This window comes from Mauremys mutica, chromosome 5, assembly GCF_020497125.1.
Source record: "Mauremys mutica isolate MM-2020 ecotype Southern chromosome 5, ASM2049712v1, whole genome shotgun sequence".
Lineage (NCBI taxonomy): Eukaryota > Metazoa > Chordata > Testudines > Geoemydidae > Mauremys > Mauremys mutica.
In genome coordinates this window covers 12,714,590-12,737,311 of record NC_059076.1, presented here as the reverse complement: position 1 = coordinate 12,737,311, position 22,722 = coordinate 12,714,590, and the positions used below count along the sequence as shown (strand labels likewise).

Here is a 22,722-nt window from a genome sequence, read left to right as displayed (position 1 = left end):
AGTGTGCTGGAGGCTTGATAAGAATGGGATTCCCCTAAAATCTTATCCATAAGCATTTGGGCAAGGTAAACATCTTGAAATACATTAGTTTAGCTTTTGGCGTGGTGACATTGGTAATGCTTCCTACGGGCCCTGCACGACTGCCCCTGCTGGGCGGCTGTCCCCACAGCAGGTAAAGGTCCCATGACTCATTCCTCATAGTTTACAAGCTAGCTCCCTTGTATCTTGGCTGACATTCTCATGCCCGTTTCACGGTGAGTTGGCATGGCAGGCACAAGGACTGCCATCAGAGTGTTAGTGATATGCCTTGTAAAGTGTTTGGGGTTACCTAGAATGTGAAATGTGCTCGTAGAAAGTCAAAATGTCCAGTGCACCCAGATCAGGCTGTCCGTCTGTTCTGAATTACCGTCAGCAGGTGAAGACACAGTGAATATAATGTGCAATAATGCCTTAGAAGAGGGTCAGTCTGCTGAGCAGTCTAGTTCTCCCTCTCATTTCCCATATTCAGTAGGTCTCCGCAGGTGAAAACTGCTCTGTGTGAGAGCTTTATAGCTAGTTTTCCCTTTGAGTTTTGGTTTTACCCTCTTCTCATTATTTTTTATTTTTAATTGGGAGGTTTTTAATAATTCGTCTTCTCTAAACAGAAATGTTTCATGCTCTGGCTGGAGCATGACTTATTGATGGCTTGTTGTTTCCTACCTTTGGCAGAGTCAGGATTTGCCCAGAATTTATGGCTCTAATCCCAAGTCTCCAATATCTCTTACCAAGTGAGAGGTTGTAGCTTTGGCTTAGAGGATTTTGCAGAGTCTACCCACCTTTCCCTCTCCCCCATCCCTGTAGACACACGTTGATTGTGGATAAGTTCAGAGTTTGTGGCCCCAGATGATGCTCCTATATGCTAGGAACTGGCAGTTTTCCCAAGTCTTGCACAGGAGTTCCTGGTTCTGGAAATGGTCAAATCCACTGAGGAAGCCTCATTTTGTTAGGCGCACAAGCTGCCATCTTTCTTGACTGCTGAACAAAGGTTAATGTGCCAAATCTAGATACCGTCAGACAGTGTGTTTCAGTCTTGATAGGTGAGATGCACTGAGGACACTTGTGGGCCCTCTTGGTCCTGGCCTGGAATTCTTCCAGACTGGAGTCCATGAATACCTGCCTAGAAATAGCCCTTTGGGTCTTGTTGCATAAATATTCCCGTCAGCTCTGATTTCTTGGTCTACTGGTCACCTCAACGTAGGTGTGAATGGGGACTAAATGACTAAAATATTGGGGTACCCACTGGATTTGAGAGCTTAAAACTGCAATTTAGATATAAATATAATTTTTGTATAAAAATGAAGATTGAATAATCCCTTTTGGATTTAAAACAAGGAGAGCTGGTCTCTGCTACAGTGCTGCAGCAATCAATGCAGCAGGGGTCGATTTAGTGGCTCTAGTGAAGACCCACTAAATCGATGGCAGAGTGGGAAGCTGACCGTTATTCACGCAGCTGGAATAGTATAACTTAGGTCGACTTACCCGGTAGTGAAGACAAGCCCGGAGTCTTGCCCACTCTTACAGTATAGGGTTTGTTTGGTAAAGCATTCTGTTCTTCAGGCAGTATGCCATAAAAAGGCTGTTTTGAATTTTTAAATAACTTAAAATCTGTCCTTCCCCTACAGACAGTTGTATGTTTAATTAGCAATTAAGAGAGAATCTTCCAATCAAGCAGGTACAAAAACTGTGTATGCAAGAAGATAGGGAGAGAAAGAGACAAGTAAGGTTTTCTTTGATCATCTAGAATTATTTTACCAATAAATAAATAAATAGCAATTTAGCTTAATCAGTTTTTGGCAACATATACCATGAAAACTGCAGACACATTCAATGCTTGACTCTTGCAGATCCATTCCAATATAGTGAACAGATTTTTTCAGTGGACTTAAATGGCTCCAAAATAAATGATTAGTTAGCCCTTGAGACAATGTTTGTAAATTCAAAATTTAATTTGAAACGAGTCTAATTAAAAATCCAATTTAAATACATATAAAGAGAATAATTGTTTTTATTTATTTTTCAAAATTAGGCCTGTATCTTCCCTTGTCACAAGCTCACATACGTGCCATTCAAACCCCTCTCTTACCGTGTCATAGCTTAATTAGCATGACATTGTGAAATCTTCACTACTTGGCTAACCTTGGCTTTGGAGACTTTCTAAGGTAGGATTATCTCCTTTATTTCTTTATGAATTGTGTGTGGGAAGTTCTAATGTTCTTTTTAATTCTTTTTTAAAAGGGTCAGTATAAAAAAGCAGTTACCAGCCTACATCACTTAGCAGCTCTTCAGGGATCTCATTCTCAGCAGCAGATCACAGGACAAGGATCACTCCTAGAGAATCAGAGAGCACTTATCCAGTTAGCTACTTGCCACTTTGCCCTTGGAGAATACAGAGTAAGTACAGCATACCGGCCTCGCTTCTCCAGGCCTTCCCCTCCATCTGCCAGTCCTCCCTGGGGGCTCCAAGCTAGCCTGTTTCCAGCAGATCAGACATGCCATCTGATGCCAGGAGGGCACTGCATCTCTGCCCACGCCCCCTGAATGCATGACAGAGCTGCCAAATGTGTATCATGTGAAATGTGTTCTATTTGGCAGCTGTGAACTTGAGTTTGAGTTATTTGTTAGATTAACCTTAATTTTGAATTACCTTCCTTTTTTAACAGTACGTTTGATAATTTCAGCCTTTGTCTCAGGATTCGTACTTTTATTGTTGACATATCTAACAAATAACTCAAACTCAAGTTCACAGCTGCCAAATAGAACACATTTCACATGATTCCCATGCTTCACCTTAGCTTCACCTTAGTTTTTAGCGCTGATCACATGGAGGTGATTTCGGGTATGCCGGGGCGCGGGGGAATGTCTGGGTGGTGGTGAAGGGGTTATTGGAAACATAATCTTTTTGGAGTATGTTCATAGAAAAGAGTTGCCACCTGACAACTCAGCAGACTTGGAGAATCATATTATCTGGCGTGACCTCTTAATGCAATTTAGCTTTGGAATGTCTTTTATACCTTATTATTATTACTACAGTAGTGCATAGAGGTCACGGTCAATATGGGGCCAGGGCGCTATGTGGGGTACAAATGCACTATTATTCCATGTCCCAAAAACGTAGGCTTTGTCTACACTGGCACTTTGTCGGCAAAACTTTTGTCATCCAGCTTCTGCTCGTGGTGGGTGGACGTTTTTTGCTGGCAGGAGAGCTCTCAAGAGTGACTTGCCCAAGGTCACATGGCATTTCAGTGGTGAAGCGGTGAATAAAATCCTGGTCACCTGAGTCCCATCCTCCGCTCTCTCCACTGGCCCATATTTCCTCCCCTACAGATAACTTTTTCATTAGAAATCCTTAGGTTTCTTTAAAATTGATTTGTCTGATTATATCTCCTTCTTGTGCACTTTTATTTCTTAATAAATTAGGAGTAGGGTTTACAGCATTTCTGCAGTGCTATCAGATTGCAGTTTTGACTTTTGGGGAATAATTTCTCTAAACAGGGACGGAAAAAGCCTAATTTTTATTAAAAACTTCCAGAAACAGTGAAAACAATTTGAACTCTAAAAGTAAATTCATTTTAAATGACCAACGGACTATTCTTGCACTGTTGAAATAAAAAACACTGTGAAAGAACCAAGCATCCACTGTTAAAGGGGGTAATTTCATCAATTCATAGTATATCTTTCTCCCTTTGTCCAGACAAATTAGATTACCTTGCCCACTAGTCCTTTATCTAATAGAATTTATAATCTATAATGATCTTCTCTGTTCCCATTTCTGCTGCCTACTGCAAGAGTTCTAATTCATTGTTCTGTTACTGATAAATCTGGATTTCATTTTAAATTTAGAATCTTGGGATTATTTATCTTTTATATTTTCTCTTGTAGTTGACATGTGAAAAAGTACTTGACCTCATGTGCTACATGGTACTTCCCATACAAGAAGGGGGTAAAACGCAGGAGGAGCAGCCTAAAGTGAAGTCTAAATTCAGGAAAGGTATGGGGATTTTGGGGGTTTCACTTCCGAACAGCTGTCTAGAGATACCTTTTGGGTAGGGGAGGAATTGTGAGATTCTCAGTGACATAGATTGTAGTAAAATCCTTACACCCTCTGCTCTGGAAAATGTTGCAATATGTATATTGTATGTCCGTTTCAGTCACTTATACGTGCACTAAGTTTCAGAGTTTTCCTTATGTTGCACTGTAGCGTGAAATCTCTGATGTCAACAGGAGAACATTGGTTTCACCCTGAGCCAGTATCGCCAGGACAAACCTGATTACAAAATACTCTAAGCATTTCATCCAGCTTAGTTTTAGGACACACTTGTCTATATCCTAAAGAAAACAAACTGTGCATTATTACTGTGGAAAGGGATGGTATTCCTTATCCTTCTTTGTCTCTTGTAAATGCCTTGTCATCAACATCACTTTCCTGTGTAGCAGAATATACAATCATAGCACAAGAAAGAAGAAAAGAAGACAGGCTTTTTAATATTATTTTACATTTTAATCATTCTGATTGAGGCATGGGATTAGGTAATTGCAGGTTTGTGTCTCCTGTTTCCCATTCTGACTTTTTAATCAAAATGAGAGGGTTATGTGACATGCATAATTATGTAATATAATTGCTCTGTTACAGGTTCTGATCTAAAACTTTGGCCATGTACCAGTAAAGCTATTATGCCATATTGCCTCCATTTATTGTTGGCTTGTTTTAAGGTAAGTTATTGTCAAAGCTCCATATTCTATGCGCATTTTAGATTTAAATTATGCTGCACTGTTCCTGAAATGGTGTGGCACTGCTCCCTCCCACATCTAGTACAGTGCCTTGGGAACAGTATCTTTTGTGCTACTCGTTTGGCAGTCAGAATGGATAGAGGTTTTAGCAGCTGGGTGGGGGACCACTGAGGCTTTTTGTATTCAGGAAAACGTGACGTGTGGTTTGTTAGTACCAGGGGACGGTTTGTGCACTTTGTATTGGGAGGGAACGAATATCCTCTTTCCCTCTCCCTATTTGGCATGGGCAGAAGTGACTAACTTAGGAAGAGAGGTTGAATTCCCCATTTCCTCATGTTAGCAACCCTTAACAACAACTAGCTGCCCTCTCACTCCTCCCAGTGTCTTGCCTTACTTCAGCAACTCTTAATAAGTGCGTAGTCTCTGCCACCACGGTTAGTTTTGGACACTGGGTGTAGTAATCTGTTGTGATGTTACTGATTCATACAGTGTGAATCTTTTTTCTTTTATAGCTGAGAGCTTTCACAGATAACAGGGATGATATGGCTTTGGGTCACGTGGTCGTTTTGCTTCAGCATGAATGGCCAAGGGGGGAGAACTTGTTCCTGAAATCCATCAACAAAATCTGTCAGCAGGGAAACTTCCAGTATGAGAATTTTTTCAACTATGTTACAAGTATCCTTTTTCCTATTAAAAAACTATCAGTGCAGCAAAAAACAATGCAGAGACCTCTGTTGTCTAAAACCTTCCATTGGGTTGTAGGAATAGTCACTTATGAAAATATTTATCTGCTTTTCCAAGAGACCAAATTCTGCATTTAATTATGCGCCATACAAACCTTTTGTAATCTATGGGAATGCATGAAGTGTAAATCAGAGTAGAATTGGCTATAAAATGGATGTGTGATTGCTGCTGGTACCTGGAAAATATACATCCCTACATTGCTATCACTCTTCAGTTTTTATAAAATGGCAGTTGCTTGTGCTATTACAAATAAGTCTCCAAGCACTTCCATAACAATCAGGAGTTGCGCTGGGTCATTATGCTGGAGTTTTTCAGCTATGCTCCTGGGTGGGAGCAGCAAAGTGAAAGTATGAGGTATCCATGCTTCAGAGATCCAAAATCTTGTCACTTTCACTTTGCAGCTGTTTGCAGCTGGTGGGTCATATATTCAGAATTAGGTGTATGCACGTTCATACAAAATATGTCTGATTTATGCACACAAATGTCAAATGCATATACAGTCAGCTAAGTGTATAATTAGACTGGTATCTAATTGCAGTAATTCTTAAACAAGGTGGGTCTAATTGCAGCTGTGGCCCCCTAACTAAAATTCTGTTCTTGTGTGCAGCAACTGTGGGAGATGTGGGGAGCAAATTAGGGCAGTGATTTTCAGCCTCGGGTCTGTGGACCTCTGGGAATCCACAGACTATGTCTAAGATTTATGAGTGAGTCATCACCTCCATTTGAAAATTTTTAGGGGTCCACAAATAAAAAAAAGCTTGAAAACCACTGAATTAGAACATAGGAATTGAGAAGGAAGAAAAGGTAAATATGAAGAAGAAAAGACACAAAAAAACCAGAGAGAATGAGGTGGGGGGGAAAAGCTAAGACGATGGTTGTAAAAGGGCTAGTATGCACCAGTACAATGTAGTGTCACTTCCTCCTCAATCCTAGCCTGACTACATTTACTTTGATGCCATGTTGCACAGAAAAAAGAAAGCTTTTCTGTCTGTCTTGCATAGATGTGGTGATCCTGACTTGTGTGGGTGCACTGTACCTTAAAAATAACTGTAAAATATTTCAGTGCCTTTAGTAGCATGGTAAGTGTGTTAAACCAGTGGTTCTCAACTAGGGGTATGCATATCCCTGGAGGTACATCAACTCATCTTTATTTGCCTAGGTTTACAACAGGCAACATAAAAAGCACTAGCGATATCAGTACAAACTAAAATTTCATACAAACAATGACTTGTTTATACTGCTCTACATACTGTACACTGAAATGTAAGTATAATATTTATATTCCAGTTGATTTATTTTATAATTATATGGTAAAAATGAGGAAGTAAGCAGTTTTTCAGGAATAGTGTGCAATGTCACTTTTGTATTTTTATGTCTGATTTTGTAAACAAGTAGTTTTTAAGTGAGGTGTAACTTGGGGGTACACAAGACAAATCAGACTCCTGAAAGGGGTGCAGTAGTCTGGAAAGGTTGAGAACCACTATGTTAAACTACCAATGTTTTGTTTGTGTATCAAAGAACCGTGTGTTACAGATAACTTTGCCTTATCTCTGGCTGGTCTTTCAGCAGGTATAGTGTTGGTTCAACCTTCATTTTTTTTGGTGAGATTGCTTTATGAAGATCTGTGTTTTATCATTTTCCCCCCCTATCAAGTCCTGAACCTTTTCTACAGATATTGATATGCTGGAGGAATTTGCCTATTTAAGAACACAAGAAGGAGGGAAGATTCATCTGGAGTTGCTGCCAAATCAAGGAATGTTAATTAAGTAAGGGGAAGAAATATTTGTTGTCTGTTTCAAATGATCTGAAATGCGTTCTGGTTGTTTGTTTGATTTATATGAGCCTATGGCTAGTATGTTTGTGATACAGTATTTCTAACATTTAGGAGGTCAAACAAGACCATAGGTTTGTGTCTCCTCCACCAAATTCAGGGCTTTTTGGTGCATTTCATCTTTAAGCTTGTCTAACTGCATTTTTTGAATTGTGTTGCACTGGAATAACTGGTATTGACTGGGTACTGTATTACTTTTTCATTCTGAAACATGCACAGTAACGGTATTCTTAACTATTTAGGCATTAGGTAGAATATGTTAAGAACTATAATTATAATTATTAAGGGGAAGCTCCCTTTTATACAGTTATGAAAGCTCGCATGGAGCTATGTATGAAATTACACTAGAGTAAACTTAATTAAACCTCTGCCTGGAGCCAATGGGTTTTCATCTCATCTGAGCTCACAAGCTAAGCAGAATCAGGCTTGCTTATTACAAGTTGCTGCAGGAAATCATTTTGGTAAGTCGGTAGGAAGCAGACTTCCCTTTGAGTCAGACTAGACCAGTGCCCTCAGCAAGGTCTTGGAGGCAAAAGTGCCTTTGAAGATCTAGAAGATTGGTTATAAAGAGCCACTGACATTTTTACAAATGTTAAGGTGTTAAACCTTGTGTCCTGGCCAAGTTCCAATGTTTTTAACAATATTCTAGCTACTAATATTCCCACTACTTACGGGCTAAGGTTTTCAAAAACAGGAGCTTACAGTTAGATTCTTAAGTCCATATTTAGGTTCCTCAGTACATCTGGCCTGACCTTCAAAAGTGCTGTGCATCCACTAGCTTTCATTGAAGTAATTGAAGCTGTGGGTGCTTAGAACGTACAAAAACTCTGACCAAACTCTCTCTGTGTATGCGCAATGTGCCCAGCTATTTGATGGTGTCATCATCAGCCAGGTGGAGAACTGGTAGGCTGCCATCAAAATAGGTCAATGGGCACTCGTCAAGGATATGCGACATAGTCTGAAATTGACCCAGCTGCATCACAGGTCATTATTAAAAAAAAAAAAAACATTTAAAGAGATTTAGGTGTTTAAATAAGCATTTAGGAGCCTAATTTATGCTTCAGATTTTGCAAACCTTGGCCCTGACATTTTTCACTCCTCTTCCTAAACTATGATGTAATAAGTTTATTATTTAACAGGATATCTGTGGTGCTGGTCCATGGTTCTAAAGCTAATCAAAAGTGATGACCTTTCTGATGCTGACAGTCTGGAGAGCAGTGCCAAACATGGTACTATAAGTGAGAGACCATCCTGCTTTACAGATACATAGGGAATTAGAAAATGTAACACTGAAGACCTAGGCTACCTGGGAACTTATCTGAGCATTGCCTCATGTTAATTACAATAGCTTAATACCATTTTGTTGTACCTTCTGCCTTTTTTTATTGCGTAACCATTATGCTCAGTGTTCTAACTGCACCAGCCAGGAGATAGGAGACAAGCATTGTCTATTGCAAGAGATAGAATCTTCCTAGTTGGCCTCCTGTCCAGGTAGTATGTTGCCTCCTGTATCATGGAAGCAAACAGGTACAGATGCCCAATTCCTTTTGCCCCACTAATCCTTCCTATTTCTGGATCTTGACCACTCCCCACTCTGATATATTTGGGCTGCACCTTTCTTCCAGGAGGCAGAGGCTACAGAATTTTGCCACATCCCCAGCAGTTCTGTGCTAAATTGTTTATCACCAGCCAGCAGAACAGAACATCAGCTCTCCTGTCATACCCCTGTAGAGCTTGGCAGTAATCCAGGCAGTAGTAAGTGGTTTGTATTCATCCCAGCTGTCCTTTCATCTGACTCAATGGTTTCAAGAAAAGTCTCTATGGAAGCTCTGCATCTTTGGTTCTTGGCAATTTTGGCAGTAAGGTGACCTCTTCTATATAAGGACATCAAGAAGTATCCCAAAAGCTACTTTCTTACAAGCTGGCAGTTTTAGTTGGTGTGACTTGGTTAATTGTTTCTTTGCCTTACATTTAGTTTTCCCTAGATGCTGCAGTCTAGCCTACCCTCCGAATTGGTTCCCAAAGGGAATCCAGAGTTCCACCTTTTCTACCAGCATTTTGCCCAGAACCTTCCACTTCCCTTCTGAGGAAATTTATATTCCTCCATGTCATGGGCTTGCCTGAGCCAGTGGAGCATCTCACAAACTTATCTTGTCTTACAGAAGTCACGTTAATACTCAGTTGAGGATGATCTTCCTGGGCCCGGCAATCCATAAAGTAAACAAAACAGTTTATTGACTGACAAAAGGTACAGTCAGTCAGGTGCTAACCAGGCCAGGTTTCTTGGGTTAAAATGGGGAGATTCTTCTCCTCTCCCAGCTTCACCCAGAACTGGCCCCTGGAAGAAGCAACCATGGTGTACCAAGCATTTGCTGCTCCTTGCTGTGCCCTGCAGCTGATGGTGCGTGGCCTTTCTAGGCAGCTCCTGGAGGACTAAACGCCATGCTCTCCCTCTCCCAGCCCCCTACCCCAATGACACATTGGGGTGCCCCAATGTGGTGGGTCTCCAGCAGGGAGCAGAAAATGCCAGGTACACCTGTCACTCTCCTCCTGAGCCCAGGAATTCGGGAAAACAGGCTACTGTTTATGTACTTCAAAGGCTGCAGTGAGGGCAGGGTAGCTTGGAAGACCTCGCTGGCCATAAAGATAAAGGATTATAGCGGTGGGTTTATAATTTAGGCTGGTAAAATTCATATGTTGTTTGTCACATTCCACTCCAGCCCATAGAGGAGACGAGATGGGGTAGGGGTGTGGAGGCGTATGCCTCTCTCATCTGTGATGCAGCCCCCTGGTGGTTTTAACATACATTCCTTTACTTCTGTCACTGGATTATCTGCAGTGACATCTGAGTTCAACCATTCAGTTGAATGGAGCTTGAAGCTCCACTGTAGGTAAACCGTCCTTCAGAGTTATACTGTTTGCTACGTCCACCGAGCCTAATGGTGACCGGTTAGGATAGGAGGAAATGAGACTGTATGACAAGGAATAACTTTAGGCTTCTATTTTTCAAAATCTTGTCCTGAGAATAATGCAATATAAATGGCAGTTAATTGCCTAGCAGGTGGTTTTTGCACCTTGGCTTGAAAGTTGATTATTTGTTTTTTCTTTACTCCTCAAACATATTTCTGAGAAAAATCTCATTCCTTAGTTATAACTTTATTCAGATTTCTACACTTAACTCTAGAGTTTATCCAAACATTCCATCTTGAACTTGTGGTTTTTATATTTCACTTACCAAATTTGAAAGAACGAATTACAAGATCCTCAGAGTTTTCTTTTATTGTATTGGCTGTTCACTAGTCAGTATGTTAATACTCTCAAACTGTCACAAGCCAGGGAAATACTTCTAATTTAATATCGGATACCAAGAATCAAGTTTCTAAATCTGGAATATCTCACAATTTAACAGGTTTTTGATTGGGTATATCAGCTGTCATTTGCCATTCAATATTAAAAACAAACAAAGTCCCTCTTGTTAAAGTATCTCACTTTCATGGTGGTACTTCGCAGTTTGGTAGAACTACAGGCATGTATAGAAATCATTACTATTTGTGTTTAAAAAATATTATGTAGACACACAACCGCAGCTGCAGTCTTCTGATGATGTACCTTAGGCAGCCAGATTGCAAAATTTGGTATGCCCTTTAATGTGTATCACTTTGTGCATGCATTTAGCCCTGATTATCGCTCTTGTAAGCAGCAGTGAAGTAACAGGCAAAGAGAACCAGTTTCCAGTCCTGCCCTGCACAAAATACTGGACCAGATTTTCAGCAGTGCTCAGCACCCAGCAGCTCCCATTGTCCTGATATAATTTCTCACTGTTCTCGATGTCTCTTTTAAAATCTGGCCCCAGTTGTGGGTACTGAGCACTTTTGAAACTCTGTCCCACTAGATTAACTAACCTTTGTGAACCATTTATTTCAGGCCAGGGTGGTCTAATTTTGCTGCAACTCAGTAGAAAAGTAAGCCCCCCCACCCCTTCTCCCTCTCTCTTCCTTTGAATTATTTGATTGACTTTTTGCATAGCTCTCCATCCCCCTGCATTAGTAAATAATAGATACTGGCCAGAATGTTCACACTTGCAAGCCTGAAGATAGGCACCTATGTCCATATTTAGGCACCTAATAGTGAGTGGCCTGGTTTTCAAAGGTGCTGAGTAACTTCAGCTCCTAGGAAGGCTAAGGCAGATGATGGATGCCCAACATTGCCACAAATCAACCCATTTACTTAGGTGCCTGAATATGGATTTGGGTACCATTTTCAGGTACTCAGTGGTCAAAATTTTCCAACTTATCTCTAAACCAAATTTCTCAAGTCTGGTCAGGCGGGACATTGAATTTGCTTTTGGTAGCCATCTTGAGCTTTGGATTCTCTGCTGTAGATTACACACATGCTGTGGACATGTGACCTGTCAGAGAGGGTATGAACTACTTTTCATCTAGAACATCCTGTGGTAGTTGGTCCATAGCCCAGAGGACCAAGACTTCACAAGAGACTGTCCCACACCCCAGGCCAGAGTGTTTTCTTGGTGTGTGAGCCCATATCACAAGGGAGAAGGTTTAAAAAGGTATATGAGTCGGGGGCAAAATGCCTAATGAAGAAATGATTATTTGCCATTCCATGTGAAATTCATGGGGCTGGCGTTTGGGCACCGACATTAGCATCATGAGCTGCTGTGCCAATCTCTAATACCTCGGTTTTCTGTTTTAATTTGGAATGACGAATGAAAGGCGATCCATGTACTAATTGCAAGATCCTTACGTAACACATTCATGCTGTAATGTACAGAACTTCACTGTTCACAAGACGGCCATCTGGCTTGGGCTCAGCACGAGTTCCCTTAGGTCAAAGTTCTAAATCGCTGGACTCAGCTGAGGTGTCTCTCGCCACCGCTGCTAAGGTACTTGGCTGCCTCCTGTGCTCCTGTAATGAATTCCTTTCTGACTGCAGTCAGTGAAAAACTCTTGGGGACAGTGACATTTCTTTGCAATGTGTCTCTGGATGGCTTCTGCCCCTCACGATATCCTTTGTCCTGGTGTATATTTTGACTGCCACTGAGGCACAGACTTGCAATGGTGTCCAGGTTGATGTCCCCAGGGCTTGTGCCACCTTCACCTGCTCTCCTTCAAGCATCTTTTGGAGGCCCCTCTGCACTGTTATCACTCCCAGGGCTTGGAGGTCCCTTTCTGCAACACCTTTATTCTCCTGTCCTTTCCCTGACTGACAGTCTGCCCTTCTCCCAGGAGCACTGAGGCAGGACCAATAGGTCTGGCTGCATGCAGGGGCTAGAACCATCCTTTCTGGAATTCTCCAGCGTTTTCTGCCTCCACCCCCTATGCAGACAGCAAACTACAGCTCCCCATCCTGCTTCCTCCTTATGGACCTTCATTTATCTGCCTTTTGTGGAGCTTTATGCTATGTTGCTCCTTATCCACCAGAGCATCTCTTGACATCAAGCTTGGGCATTGTAACTATTGCTTGATACATTGAGTTTCTTGCTCAGCACTATTCTGGATATTTTTGACTCCTTCCCATGTCTTTCAGGTGGCAAAGCAAACCAGTAACTTAAAATATTGTTTTAAGTGTGGTCATGCATGCCTGGTCCATCTTCTGCTTGAGAAAGGAAATAAACTGGCTGAAATGTCAGATGTGCTCACAGATTGAACTATAAATTCTCAGTTCCTGAGAAGAGCTCTTCAGAGCCCTATTCTGATCATTCTTCTAACTCAGCTACAAAGCTAGCACAAAAAGTCTCCAAAGAGTCCACGTCAAGATGCCATTGCAGGCACTGAGACTGTTGGCGTCTCTCTGGAGGGCACAGATCTGACAGGTTGTGTAGCTCCCATTCCACTGCACCAAAGTCTGCAAGTTAAGACTGTGTCTGATGCCATTCTGCACCAAGACTTCGGCATCCTTGTTGCCTCCATGCACCCAACAAGTGGTGCATGACAGAATCCTCATTACACAAGGCGTTGCTCCTCCTGAGGTCCCTTCCAACCCTGAGATTCTATGATTCTATGAACCAAAGTGTTGAGTTTAGTCTGTTTTTTTTTTAAAGGGCTTTGTTCTCTGTAGCTGTGCAGTTTGATCTGGCCACCTCTCTGACTCTTTGATTGTCAAGTTAGGTTCTGGTTCCCCAGCCCTGCTGTCCTGAGCTTGCAGCCTTCAAGTTGATTGCACAGAAGGCTTCTCTTAAAGTTTCACCTTGTTTGGCTAACAGTTACCAAAGTTTACTCGCAGGATTGTTACTTTTTCAAACTGGTGCATACAGACATATCACCTTCTACGCGCTCCCTTCAGCAAGTCATGGAGTTTAACAAGAACCTGAAGCTCTTCTTTCTGAGTGCAGGTTTCCGTAACGTTGGCCTTCTGGCATCCAAATGGCACGAGGAGTTGGGTTTCTGTGCTCGATTATCATAATCCTGTCCTTGCTGAGATAAATCCACACAAGCTCTAGGGAGAGAGGATGTGTGGCGTTCCCATGTAGTTGGATTGCCTAAAGCCTGACTCCTGGAGAGGATGAAGGGCTTGGGCATTAGGAAAGGGCACACTTTTTGGACAGTGAATGCTCTTTAGTGGCCTAGCTAAGTTTCCCCTCAAGAGCGTTAGAAGAATAGCTAATTCCGTCATCATCAGCACTGCAACTCTGGAGCCAGCCTTGCTCATGCCCTAGACTGAAGATGCCAATGCATTTGGCTGAAAAGTGGCTAATAGCAAAGGAGGCATCACAGGAATTCATCTGAAGTTGATTGCAGTCTAGTAAGTCTCTGCCATCTGTGACAGACATGAGTTTGTGACTCACTGTGTTTTTACATAAGCAAGCAGGGAGGAACAAGATGTTTCTTTATTCAGAAGCCCTGTAAGTGGGGAGTTGGACAGTGCCCACAAGTCATTGCTGGCTGCCCTGCGGGAAAGGAAATATACTGTTGCCAACAGGTTTGACCAGCTTGTAGGAGTCCCTCTGCTGGAAGTAATGGATCAGTCAATAGGACTGTGGATCCCTCGATAATCTTGCTATGCCATCAGTTGCATGAGGAAGGGCATATATGCAGCCTTAGTGGGCAGTACTTGTCTTGATGGTTCCAAGCTCATAGCACTGCAAAGGTGCTTGCACCCTAAAAGCATGGCCCTACAGAGGAAACGTGTCACACCAGAGTAGTCACCTTTTGTTCGGTTCAGGAAGGACTCCGTGCATTTCTTCTCTTGCATCCCCTCCCATTGAAGTCCAGTGTGTAATGGAATGTTCATTAACTAAGCTGCGGAAAGCTCCCGGTGAGACACTTGATACCTGTGAGTTTGTTACATGTAGGTAGGGCACTTTCCCCACTGGCGGTGACTTTAGCCCACAGAGTGAGGGAACTTGGAGGCCATTGTGCCCGATGCAGTTCTTCAAAGAGCAGCTGATGCCAGCATTCTGAATTCCTTGCAGAGCTGGTGACAGTGTTCTGTCTTAGGCTTTACTGGGGCAGGCTGATGGATTGGCTTTCTCCACAAACTCTGCCAAAGCTCCATAGACTTTTCCCTGGAGAATGCTAAAACCAACTATTTTTAGTTTACACCAATTCAGTACGTACTGGGAAAGAATTGTGTCTCTGACTGCATCTCATTGCTACAGCCTGGCAGGTCTACTGGTGTTCTACTGCAGGCCACAAGCTCTGCTCTGTGTCCATTCAAGAGATGTGCAAAGCAGCCCCGTGGTGCTTTCGGCACGTTTTCTGAACAACGTTGCTTCCATTCAGCCTCAGGCCAAAGGGGATTTTGCTTCTCAAGTTTATACAAACACTGCCTGACATCACGGGCCCCAAAACCCTCTTCTCTGTGACTGTTTCCTTCTGTTTGGAGCAGTATCTTATCTCTCCATATACCAGGATAAGGTTTGCGTTGCTCTTGCTATTAAAGGTATGTTCAGCACACAGCATATTGCCATTTTGATTGCACTGTTTTTTCTTCTCAGTCTTCTTTGCAGCTTTTTTTAGTCTCTAAGAATGGGGCTTTGCTTTGCTGGGTATCTCTGGTAAACCTGTAACTGTTGGTCTCTGCAGATCTACCTCAGCAGATTACTGCTCCCTAATGGCTCGACATTCTCTTGCTTGGCATTTGAAGAATGTCCATCTATTATGGAGTAATTTTGCTTCCTGCCCAAAAGGAATAGATTACTGGCACAGCCTGAATTCCTCACTGGGAGGGAGGAGGGTGCAAAGCTCTCTCTTGGATGTCCTACCACATAGAACATTGAGCTAAGGGAGCTCCTGTCATTGCCATGTGAACAAGCAAATGCCTACGAGTGGTAATTTGCTGAGATGTGTATCTGCAGAGAAGAGAGATTACAGGTAAGTAATGACGTGTGCTCAGTTCTCCATTGCATAAAGGTACATTGTCTGATACTCCCCATTGTACTGCTTAAAAACAGAGTGGAAATCTGGATCAACAGCTCGTCGCTCTTCTTGCTACAGCATCCTCTCTCTTCCCATTCAGCTTTCCAAAATGGTCTCCTGCTGCTCTTCACTAAAATCACTGTTATGGGTGCTGAGGAAAACATCCCGGAAAGCACTGCTGTACATTGGATTGTATTTCCACCCACTTGTGGCATGACAAGCCCTGGAATGGTCTATTGTGGGTGTGTTAGAGTGATGGGTAGAGGCGGCTAAGGCCTTGTTGCCTCCTATTACTTTAGCTGGACAGTTGGTCGCACTGTGATCTCCCTCCAGTTCTCTTCTGTATCTTTCTGGAGAGTTGTTGTGCAGCATGGGGGAGCCAGTATGGTTGTTTGAATGCTGCTGTTTGCTGTTTTTTAAAGGACTTCTAGCCCTCCCATGGGGTTACTGCAGCAGGAGTTCATACCTGTACTACAGCCCAGCATACAGACTGCTGACAGGTACCAAGCGGAAAAACCCTGCTCACGGTGTGCTGTGTTTTGTCAACATGTTTTTACTGCCCATGGTTTTCAGCTCTTTGTTATTCAGTACTTTTATTCATGACTTTTTTTTCTTTTTCCATTTGTGCCTACGTTCTTTGGGAAACCATGTTGTACAACATGAACATTTATTTTTTTCCATAAGTTGCCAAATGTGTGTATGTTCTTCAATTTAATAATCACTATCAAGTTCAAACAAAAATACAGGGATTCTGATCAGATGATACGGAAGTCCAGTCAACTTATTAAAATGCTTCTCAAGACTTTACTACTACCCCCATTGGATCCACTTGTAATAACTTTTCCTCAACCAAATTGGTTGCAGTTGAGAATTTTCTTTAATGCATACCTTGCTGTTAAGTCAGAAACACTGGCTTCTGCCACATGCTGCCAGTAATATTCAGTATTACAAGCTTTGTATTGATATTTTGTGTTCCTGATGGCTGATCGACACTGAAAACTTACACTGGTGTAGCTTCATCTCTTAGGAGCGTGGATTTTTCACACCCCTAAGAGATGTAGTGAAGCCAACTTAATGCCTGCTGTAGACAGCACTAGGTCAATGGAGTCAAGTATCAGAGGGGTAGCCGTGTTAGTCTGGATCTGTAAAAGCAACAAAGAATCCTGTGGCACCTTATAGACTAACAGACGTTTTGCAGCATGAGCTTTCGTGGGTGAATACTCACTTCTTCAGATGCAAGTCATCTGAAGAAGTGAGTATTCACCCACGAAAGCTCATGCTGCAAAACGTCTGTTAGTCTATAAGGTGCCACAGGATTCTTTGTTGCTTTTAGGTCAATGGAAGAATTCTTCTGTCAACCTAGCTCCCATTGACCTAGCCCTGTCTACAAATGGCATTAGGTCAGTATAACTGCGTTGCCCAGGAGTATGGATTCTTCACACCGCTGAGCGACGTACTTATACCAATATAGGTCTGTAGTGTAGCCCTGGCCTTAGATGAGAGCAGAGTGTGCAGCCCACAGCTGTTACCTATGCTTGTGAGAAACTGAGGCAGAGAGACTGGAAAGCAGGATTGTCCCATAAGCTGAATGTACAGAGCTCTATTTTCAGCACTGCTTGTTAGCATGTTAGTGCCTGGCTCCCATTAGCATTAAAAGTCATAACAAGATACCCATCTTAAAATCATTTCCCACTATGTTAAGAGTTGATGTCTGGATATTAGTTCCCTTTAAGTTGTGCTCTAGCAGAGCCATGTGCTAGTTCTGTGTAAAGTATTAAAATAGACTTGGTTTTTAATTTCTTTAAGGGCCGGGGAAGTTTTCTCTTCGCTTTGAGAGGGAGCGATTTGTTGATACAAATATTCAGTGCAGGAGATAAAATACTTAAATAGCTGGTTTTGGTTTAGGACAGTGCTTCAGTGGGGGTTTAATTTCTGATCGTTCCTTTTGGCTGATCCCTCCCCCAGCTCCGGGTATGTATGGTTTGCTGCCTCTTTCCACCCTTGCTGTAATTGGAGTTGCTCCTAGTTCCTCCCCACTCTCTGAACTCCAGCAATTCACTGATTCTCCCACCAGGACTCTTCCCCCAGAGCCCATTTGTGCTGAGGTATTTGCTAAACAGCAACTCCCTCCTCCTCTTCCCTGAGCAGGGACTAAGGCTACAAGGTCAGGGACTCTGTATCCAGTCCAGGACCCCTGCCAGGCTAAAAGCCCAGTGAGAGTAAAGCTTGGAATCCCAGCGTTCAAGTGTTACAGAACCGTGCTCTGCCGGCAGCAGTTCAGGACGTTGGGGCTCTGAAGTTGTGGAATGGAAGTGGGTGTTGAGGGGCTGGAGCAAAAACAGACCTTAGAATGGCAGTCTGATATCACATGACCTGCTCCGGCTAGAACCACTTGGTTGCAGCCGCACCAGAACCATTGTGCTTTTTCCAAGTACGAGTCTTGGACTTGTGATCAAAAGAAACCTTTGATCCTTGCCTGGAAGCTGATGGCTCTGACCTCAGTCTGATACTAGACATAAGGCACTCGCTGCCTCTGGGGTTAGTGTAAGTGTCTGATCAGCTGCCCCAGGCTTGTACATACAGTTCTGCACCCACCCACCGAGCTTCCCCACTAGCAGTAGTGAAGTGAAACAGACAAGAGCCCAGTAAGCTTCATGCTGCTGTTCTTGAGAAGCCCAGGGCAGGTCCAATTCCCTGCTGCTGCTGGAGAGGGAACTCAAACTTTTGTTAGTCTCTTTTGCATCTTTGCCCCCCAGCTGCAGAGACAGTGATCAGAATGGGGAAGTGTTGTTGGTAGAGATTTCCTTCCCCATGCAGGACAAGCACGGGTGGTGGTGGTGGGGCATAGAACAGTGCGTGGACGTGTCTGCTAGCTAAAACAAGTGACATTTGATGATTTAAGCATTAAACTAAAGGCATTTAAAGATCCCAAAACTGTTTAAAATTCAAGTAAGCAAATGAACACTTGAAAGTATAGAGAACACATTAATTCTTCCCAGATTAATTCAGATCTGGAAGGTAGATGTTGCACTTTATTTCAAGAAGTGCTCTGTGTACAAAGGCCTCATCTACTGCTCAGAGTAATTCTCCTCTGTCATCTTTTGTTTCCTTGATGACTTCAGGCATCACACAGTAACCCGGGGAATAACTAAAGGGGTGAAAGAGGATTTCCGCTTGGCTATGGAGCGCCAAGTCTCACGCTGCGGGGAGAATCTGATGGTGGTGTTACACAGATTCTGCATTAATGAGAAGATACTGTTACTTCAGACACTGACTTGAGTGGAGTGGACAGTGCAGCAGGGTGTCTTGCTGAGAAAGCGAAGAGGGCTGTATTATATACTCCAAACACAACATTGCTGTTGCAATGGGACTGTTCTAAGCTAATCACATTCATGATGTTATGGGACTCAGTCCTAGTTGCGTGTCCTAGAGTACATGTAAACTAAAGTTCATACTTAAACTCATTTTCTGTTTGTTAGATCAAACAAAGATTTTTATAAATAAATAAATTTGAAAATTCTTCTTTTGTGAAGTAATGTTTGTGTAGCTTCCATAGCTATTCTAGAGTCATGGTGCGAGAATTGCAGCTAAGTTCATTTGGAAAGAAGCACTTTTTTTTTTTTTTTAAAGGGAAGTAGGATGGGCAGGGCTGGAAGTGACGGTCACCCCATCACATTTTGTTTATGCCATTGATGTTCAATCTAAATTATTTAGTCTGTCCATCTTCCTGCTGGGGCTGAATTCGGTTCCCATTGACTACAATGCAGTGTTGCTTTGAAAGAAGGTTAAAGGCCTTGAAGTAAATCTAATTACTGTGGATAAAACGATGCCATTGCTCTAGTGTCATCTACATGGTCCATATAAAGTCAGTTTGTAATGGCTTGAAATGTGTCAGACACACAACCATAACCCAGAGTATCTATATCAGTTCCCTTTATGAAAGATGCTCCAAATTATCAGAACTGTCTTAAAACTGTCCAGGTGTTAAGGGCTATCCGGTATGTTGGTCTGTTTATTGAGGGTAGATCAGCAGCACTCTGCGCACTGAAACAGAATACTGTATACAGAGACAGGCAGACAACACAGCTCAGGCAGGTTACTGTGTTTTGGCTAAACAGTAAGATACTGTCCCTTAGTCACCAGAATGTCTTCATTCCAGTTTCCCTGGAAATGTAAACTGAACACATGAGCCCTTTTTAATAATGAATCCCACCAGAAATGGCATCATCTCTGGGGAGTCCAGCTTCAATTTCTTATGCCCCAGAAGAGACCGTCACGAACCCAATCAGATTTTCCAGAATATCCTTTTCCGGTACAGTAAATACGATATGATGACCCAGATTGATGTTGCAACCAGGTTCTGAGCCAAGTGCTCCCCATGGGACTGACTGTCCTTCACCTTCCACTTAAAAGGGAAATAGTTCTCAAATACTTCATGCCCAACATAGACCAGGATCGAGTTCATTCCTTAAAATAAACACAGACAAAGAAAACAGTTCTATACAATGCAATGGAGTAAGAGCAAGCTGCAGCAGCAGGGGCTGGCAGAGCATTTATGGGAAAGGGAATCAGGAAATCCTATGCATTAATATTTGTCTTGTAACTTGCCCTGTGGCCTTGAATAAGTCACTTTACCCCTCTGACTTCACAGCTAAAAGAGTGATTCATAATTCTTACCTGCCTCCCAACAGCAGTTTAATTAGCTAATGTCTGTACAGCACTATGAACATGTGGAGAGTGTAGTTTTTATAATTAAATCAAAGTTGAAGGATCTTTTCATCAAAGATTTTTTCATTGCAAAAATGTTCTTGAAGGGAAACAGTTTAGCAACAGCTCTTGCTGCTTGACATGGCAACAGAATGTTAATTTTACTGATGAGGACAGGACTGAACCACCTATTACATCACAGATAACTAAATATGCTTGAGTTTACTGACCTGGGTAGAAAAATGGAGCACCTGACCACCATCTCTTGACATCCACAAGGTAGTATATCAGCAATAAAAGCAGGAAGGCAAAGCAGCTCAAGGTTGTCACATAAGAGATTGACCTACATATTTTCAGTGGGAATTTAAAAGGATATTTAGAGACCATTCAATATGGATTGATGTTGCTACAATTAAATACATTCTCTCCAGCTACATGGATACAAACACATTGAATAGTAAAAAGTTACATGTCTACTTACCACAGATTCTTATTTGCAGGAATATACCCTTCATCTTTAGAGCATTTTGTCAAGATAGCAGAAATAATCCCCTGAAATAATAAATGTTTGGAGTTTATATGAATTTTCACTGCAGCACATCTTAGAAATAGAAAGCTTGCGCTGCATGAAAAGATGTGGTGTTAATGAGTAATTTAAACTGCAGTAAGAAAAGATGTTACTTACCATGACTACACTCCATATAAAAAACCTACTCATTATCTGCTTGTGCTGGTCTTTGTAAAACAAGAATATTTTTCCTGCCTATAAAAAACAAAGGCATAAAAACCAGTAAATTACTCTACTATACCAGACATTTTCCAGCAGCCACTTGCTGTAGAATTGAGAAGCTTAAACCGCTCTCTTTGTGCTAAGCTGTTGGAAGACCGAGATTAGGAACTCTTCTAGGAGAATGCATTCAGGTGGAAAACAAGTGATGTTTGTTTAGCAACAAAAATGTTCTGATTTCTACCCCATATGAGTAACCACACAAACAACTTTTAAGGCTGCTCAAGTGCAGTTCCTATTAAGGCAACCAAAATATAACATTTTCACCAACCTAAATGGCCAAGCTGTGCCATCTATATACCATTATACCCAAAAGCACTCCTAGATCCTTCATGGCACACACTCCCTTTCAGTTTCAACATCCAGCCATCTACAATCCATGTAGCCACTTCCTCAAACCCATACTCAGATACACAACTAATGCCACCCTGTGCACAATGCAGAACTCCTTTCCTCCAGGGGATATGCAGTGTGCCATTCTACCGGACAGACTATGACGGTTGGTTATCACACCTAAGTCCAGATACACAGATCTAGAGTCAGCCACCACAAGATCACTCCCCACGCTAAGTGCATTTGAGGAGGGTGATGGAAACAACACAGCCAAGTACGAGCTTAAATTTAACAGCCCAAGTCCATTTTTAGGCTTATTTTCAGAAGCCCTGAGCAGCCAGCTGCTACCAATGATTGTCAGGCCTCACCACAAACCACTGAGGCAATGGTTCCAGGCCTCCCCAGATATGACAAACCAGGGTTTCAAGAATTGAGCAAAACACTTGATTTTTTTAAACCTCAGAATCACGCTGGTCAATGTACCTCAAATTTTGATATAAAGCCTCTGCCAGATGCCCCCTCCTGCCCTGCCAACTTGGACTCAAGAAGTTTTCAGAGGGTTTGGGTAGTTTATAATGGACCTCTGACTGCAACCTTAACTCTAGAGAAGATGCTGCCGCTCCAGCTCTAAAAGCTCTTCTCCCCCTACCCCCACCTTCGACAAAATGCCTTCAGTTGTTTCTGGGAGATGAAGGCTTGCTGACAGTGTAGGTCCAAAAAGCAAAGACCATACCTGAAGTCCAAAAAACGCCATGCAGATTGAATTTATTGTTCCCAAGATGCCTTCGGGATCATAGGCCACTGTTGTTTGGTAGAGCACCTTGCAGAGAGAGAGAGAGAGAGAGAGAGATTTAGGATTAAAAAGGTACGCACCCAGCCCTGAACTACTTCTCCCCGCTCTCACCTCGGGGCCATTTCCCCAGCCCTCCCGACACTTGACTGTTATCAATGCCAGATTTAGACTTCACATTGAACTCGCTCCATTTACGCTGTGCTACAATCCCCTCCTCAGAACACAGCCCAAGGAAACGGGCTTTGGAGCAGAACTCTCTCCCCACAGCCCCCAGGCCAGTGTGCTGCTGATGTAAAGGAGCTGCCGGTGAACTTGCCTAGTTGCAGATAGGCCAGCCCCACCCATCCACAGCAGTTCCCAAGTCTAGCTTCTCCACCTCCCACAG

General features: G+C 42.6%; 2 protein-coding genes across 13 annotated transcripts in view; one reads left to right on the top strand and one right to left on the bottom strand.

The window, feature by feature from the left end:
• LOC123371494 (integrator complex subunit 10) overlaps positions 1-19,028 on the top strand; it is a 45,480-nt gene extending 26,452 nt beyond the window's left edge. For 6 of the 12 annotated variants that reach the window (XR_006579813.1, XR_006579812.1, XR_006579811.1 and 3 more), the window contains 7 exons: positions 2,275-2,430; positions 3,919-4,027; positions 4,670-4,749; positions 5,280-5,442; positions 7,184-7,277; positions 15,753-16,244; positions 18,840-19,028. Coding sequence is in view for 6 of the 12 variants with exons in the window: in XM_045019185.1 (XP_044875120.1) it covers positions 2,275-2,430; positions 3,919-4,027; positions 4,670-4,749; positions 5,280-5,442; positions 7,184-7,277; positions 16,140-16,217; positions 18,840-18,996 (837 nt within the window). In the remaining 6 variants the exon portion in view is untranslated. The remainder of the gene's footprint in view (positions 1-2,274; positions 2,431-3,918; positions 4,028-4,669; positions 4,750-5,279; positions 5,443-7,183; positions 7,278-15,752; positions 16,245-18,839) is intronic. The other 6 variants (XM_045019180.1, XM_045019179.1, XM_045019182.1 and 3 more) reach the window with 2 other exon arrangements.
• A 194-nt stretch (positions 19,029-19,222) lies between these two features.
• Positions 19,223-22,722, bottom strand: part of LOC123371495 (heparan-alpha-glucosaminide N-acetyltransferase-like) — a 31,278-nt gene continuing 27,778 nt past the window's right edge. The window contains exons 14-18 of the mRNA XM_045019186.1: positions 22,278-22,364; positions 21,110-21,187; positions 20,906-20,976; positions 20,655-20,767; positions 19,223-20,184 (exon numbers count right to left, since the gene is read on the bottom strand). Of these exons, the coding sequence (XP_044875121.1) occupies positions 20,003-20,184; positions 20,655-20,767; positions 20,906-20,976; positions 21,110-21,187; positions 22,278-22,364 (531 nt within the window). The 3' untranslated portion in view covers positions 19,223-20,002. The remainder of the gene's footprint in view (positions 20,185-20,654; positions 20,768-20,905; positions 20,977-21,109; positions 21,188-22,277; positions 22,365-22,722) is intronic.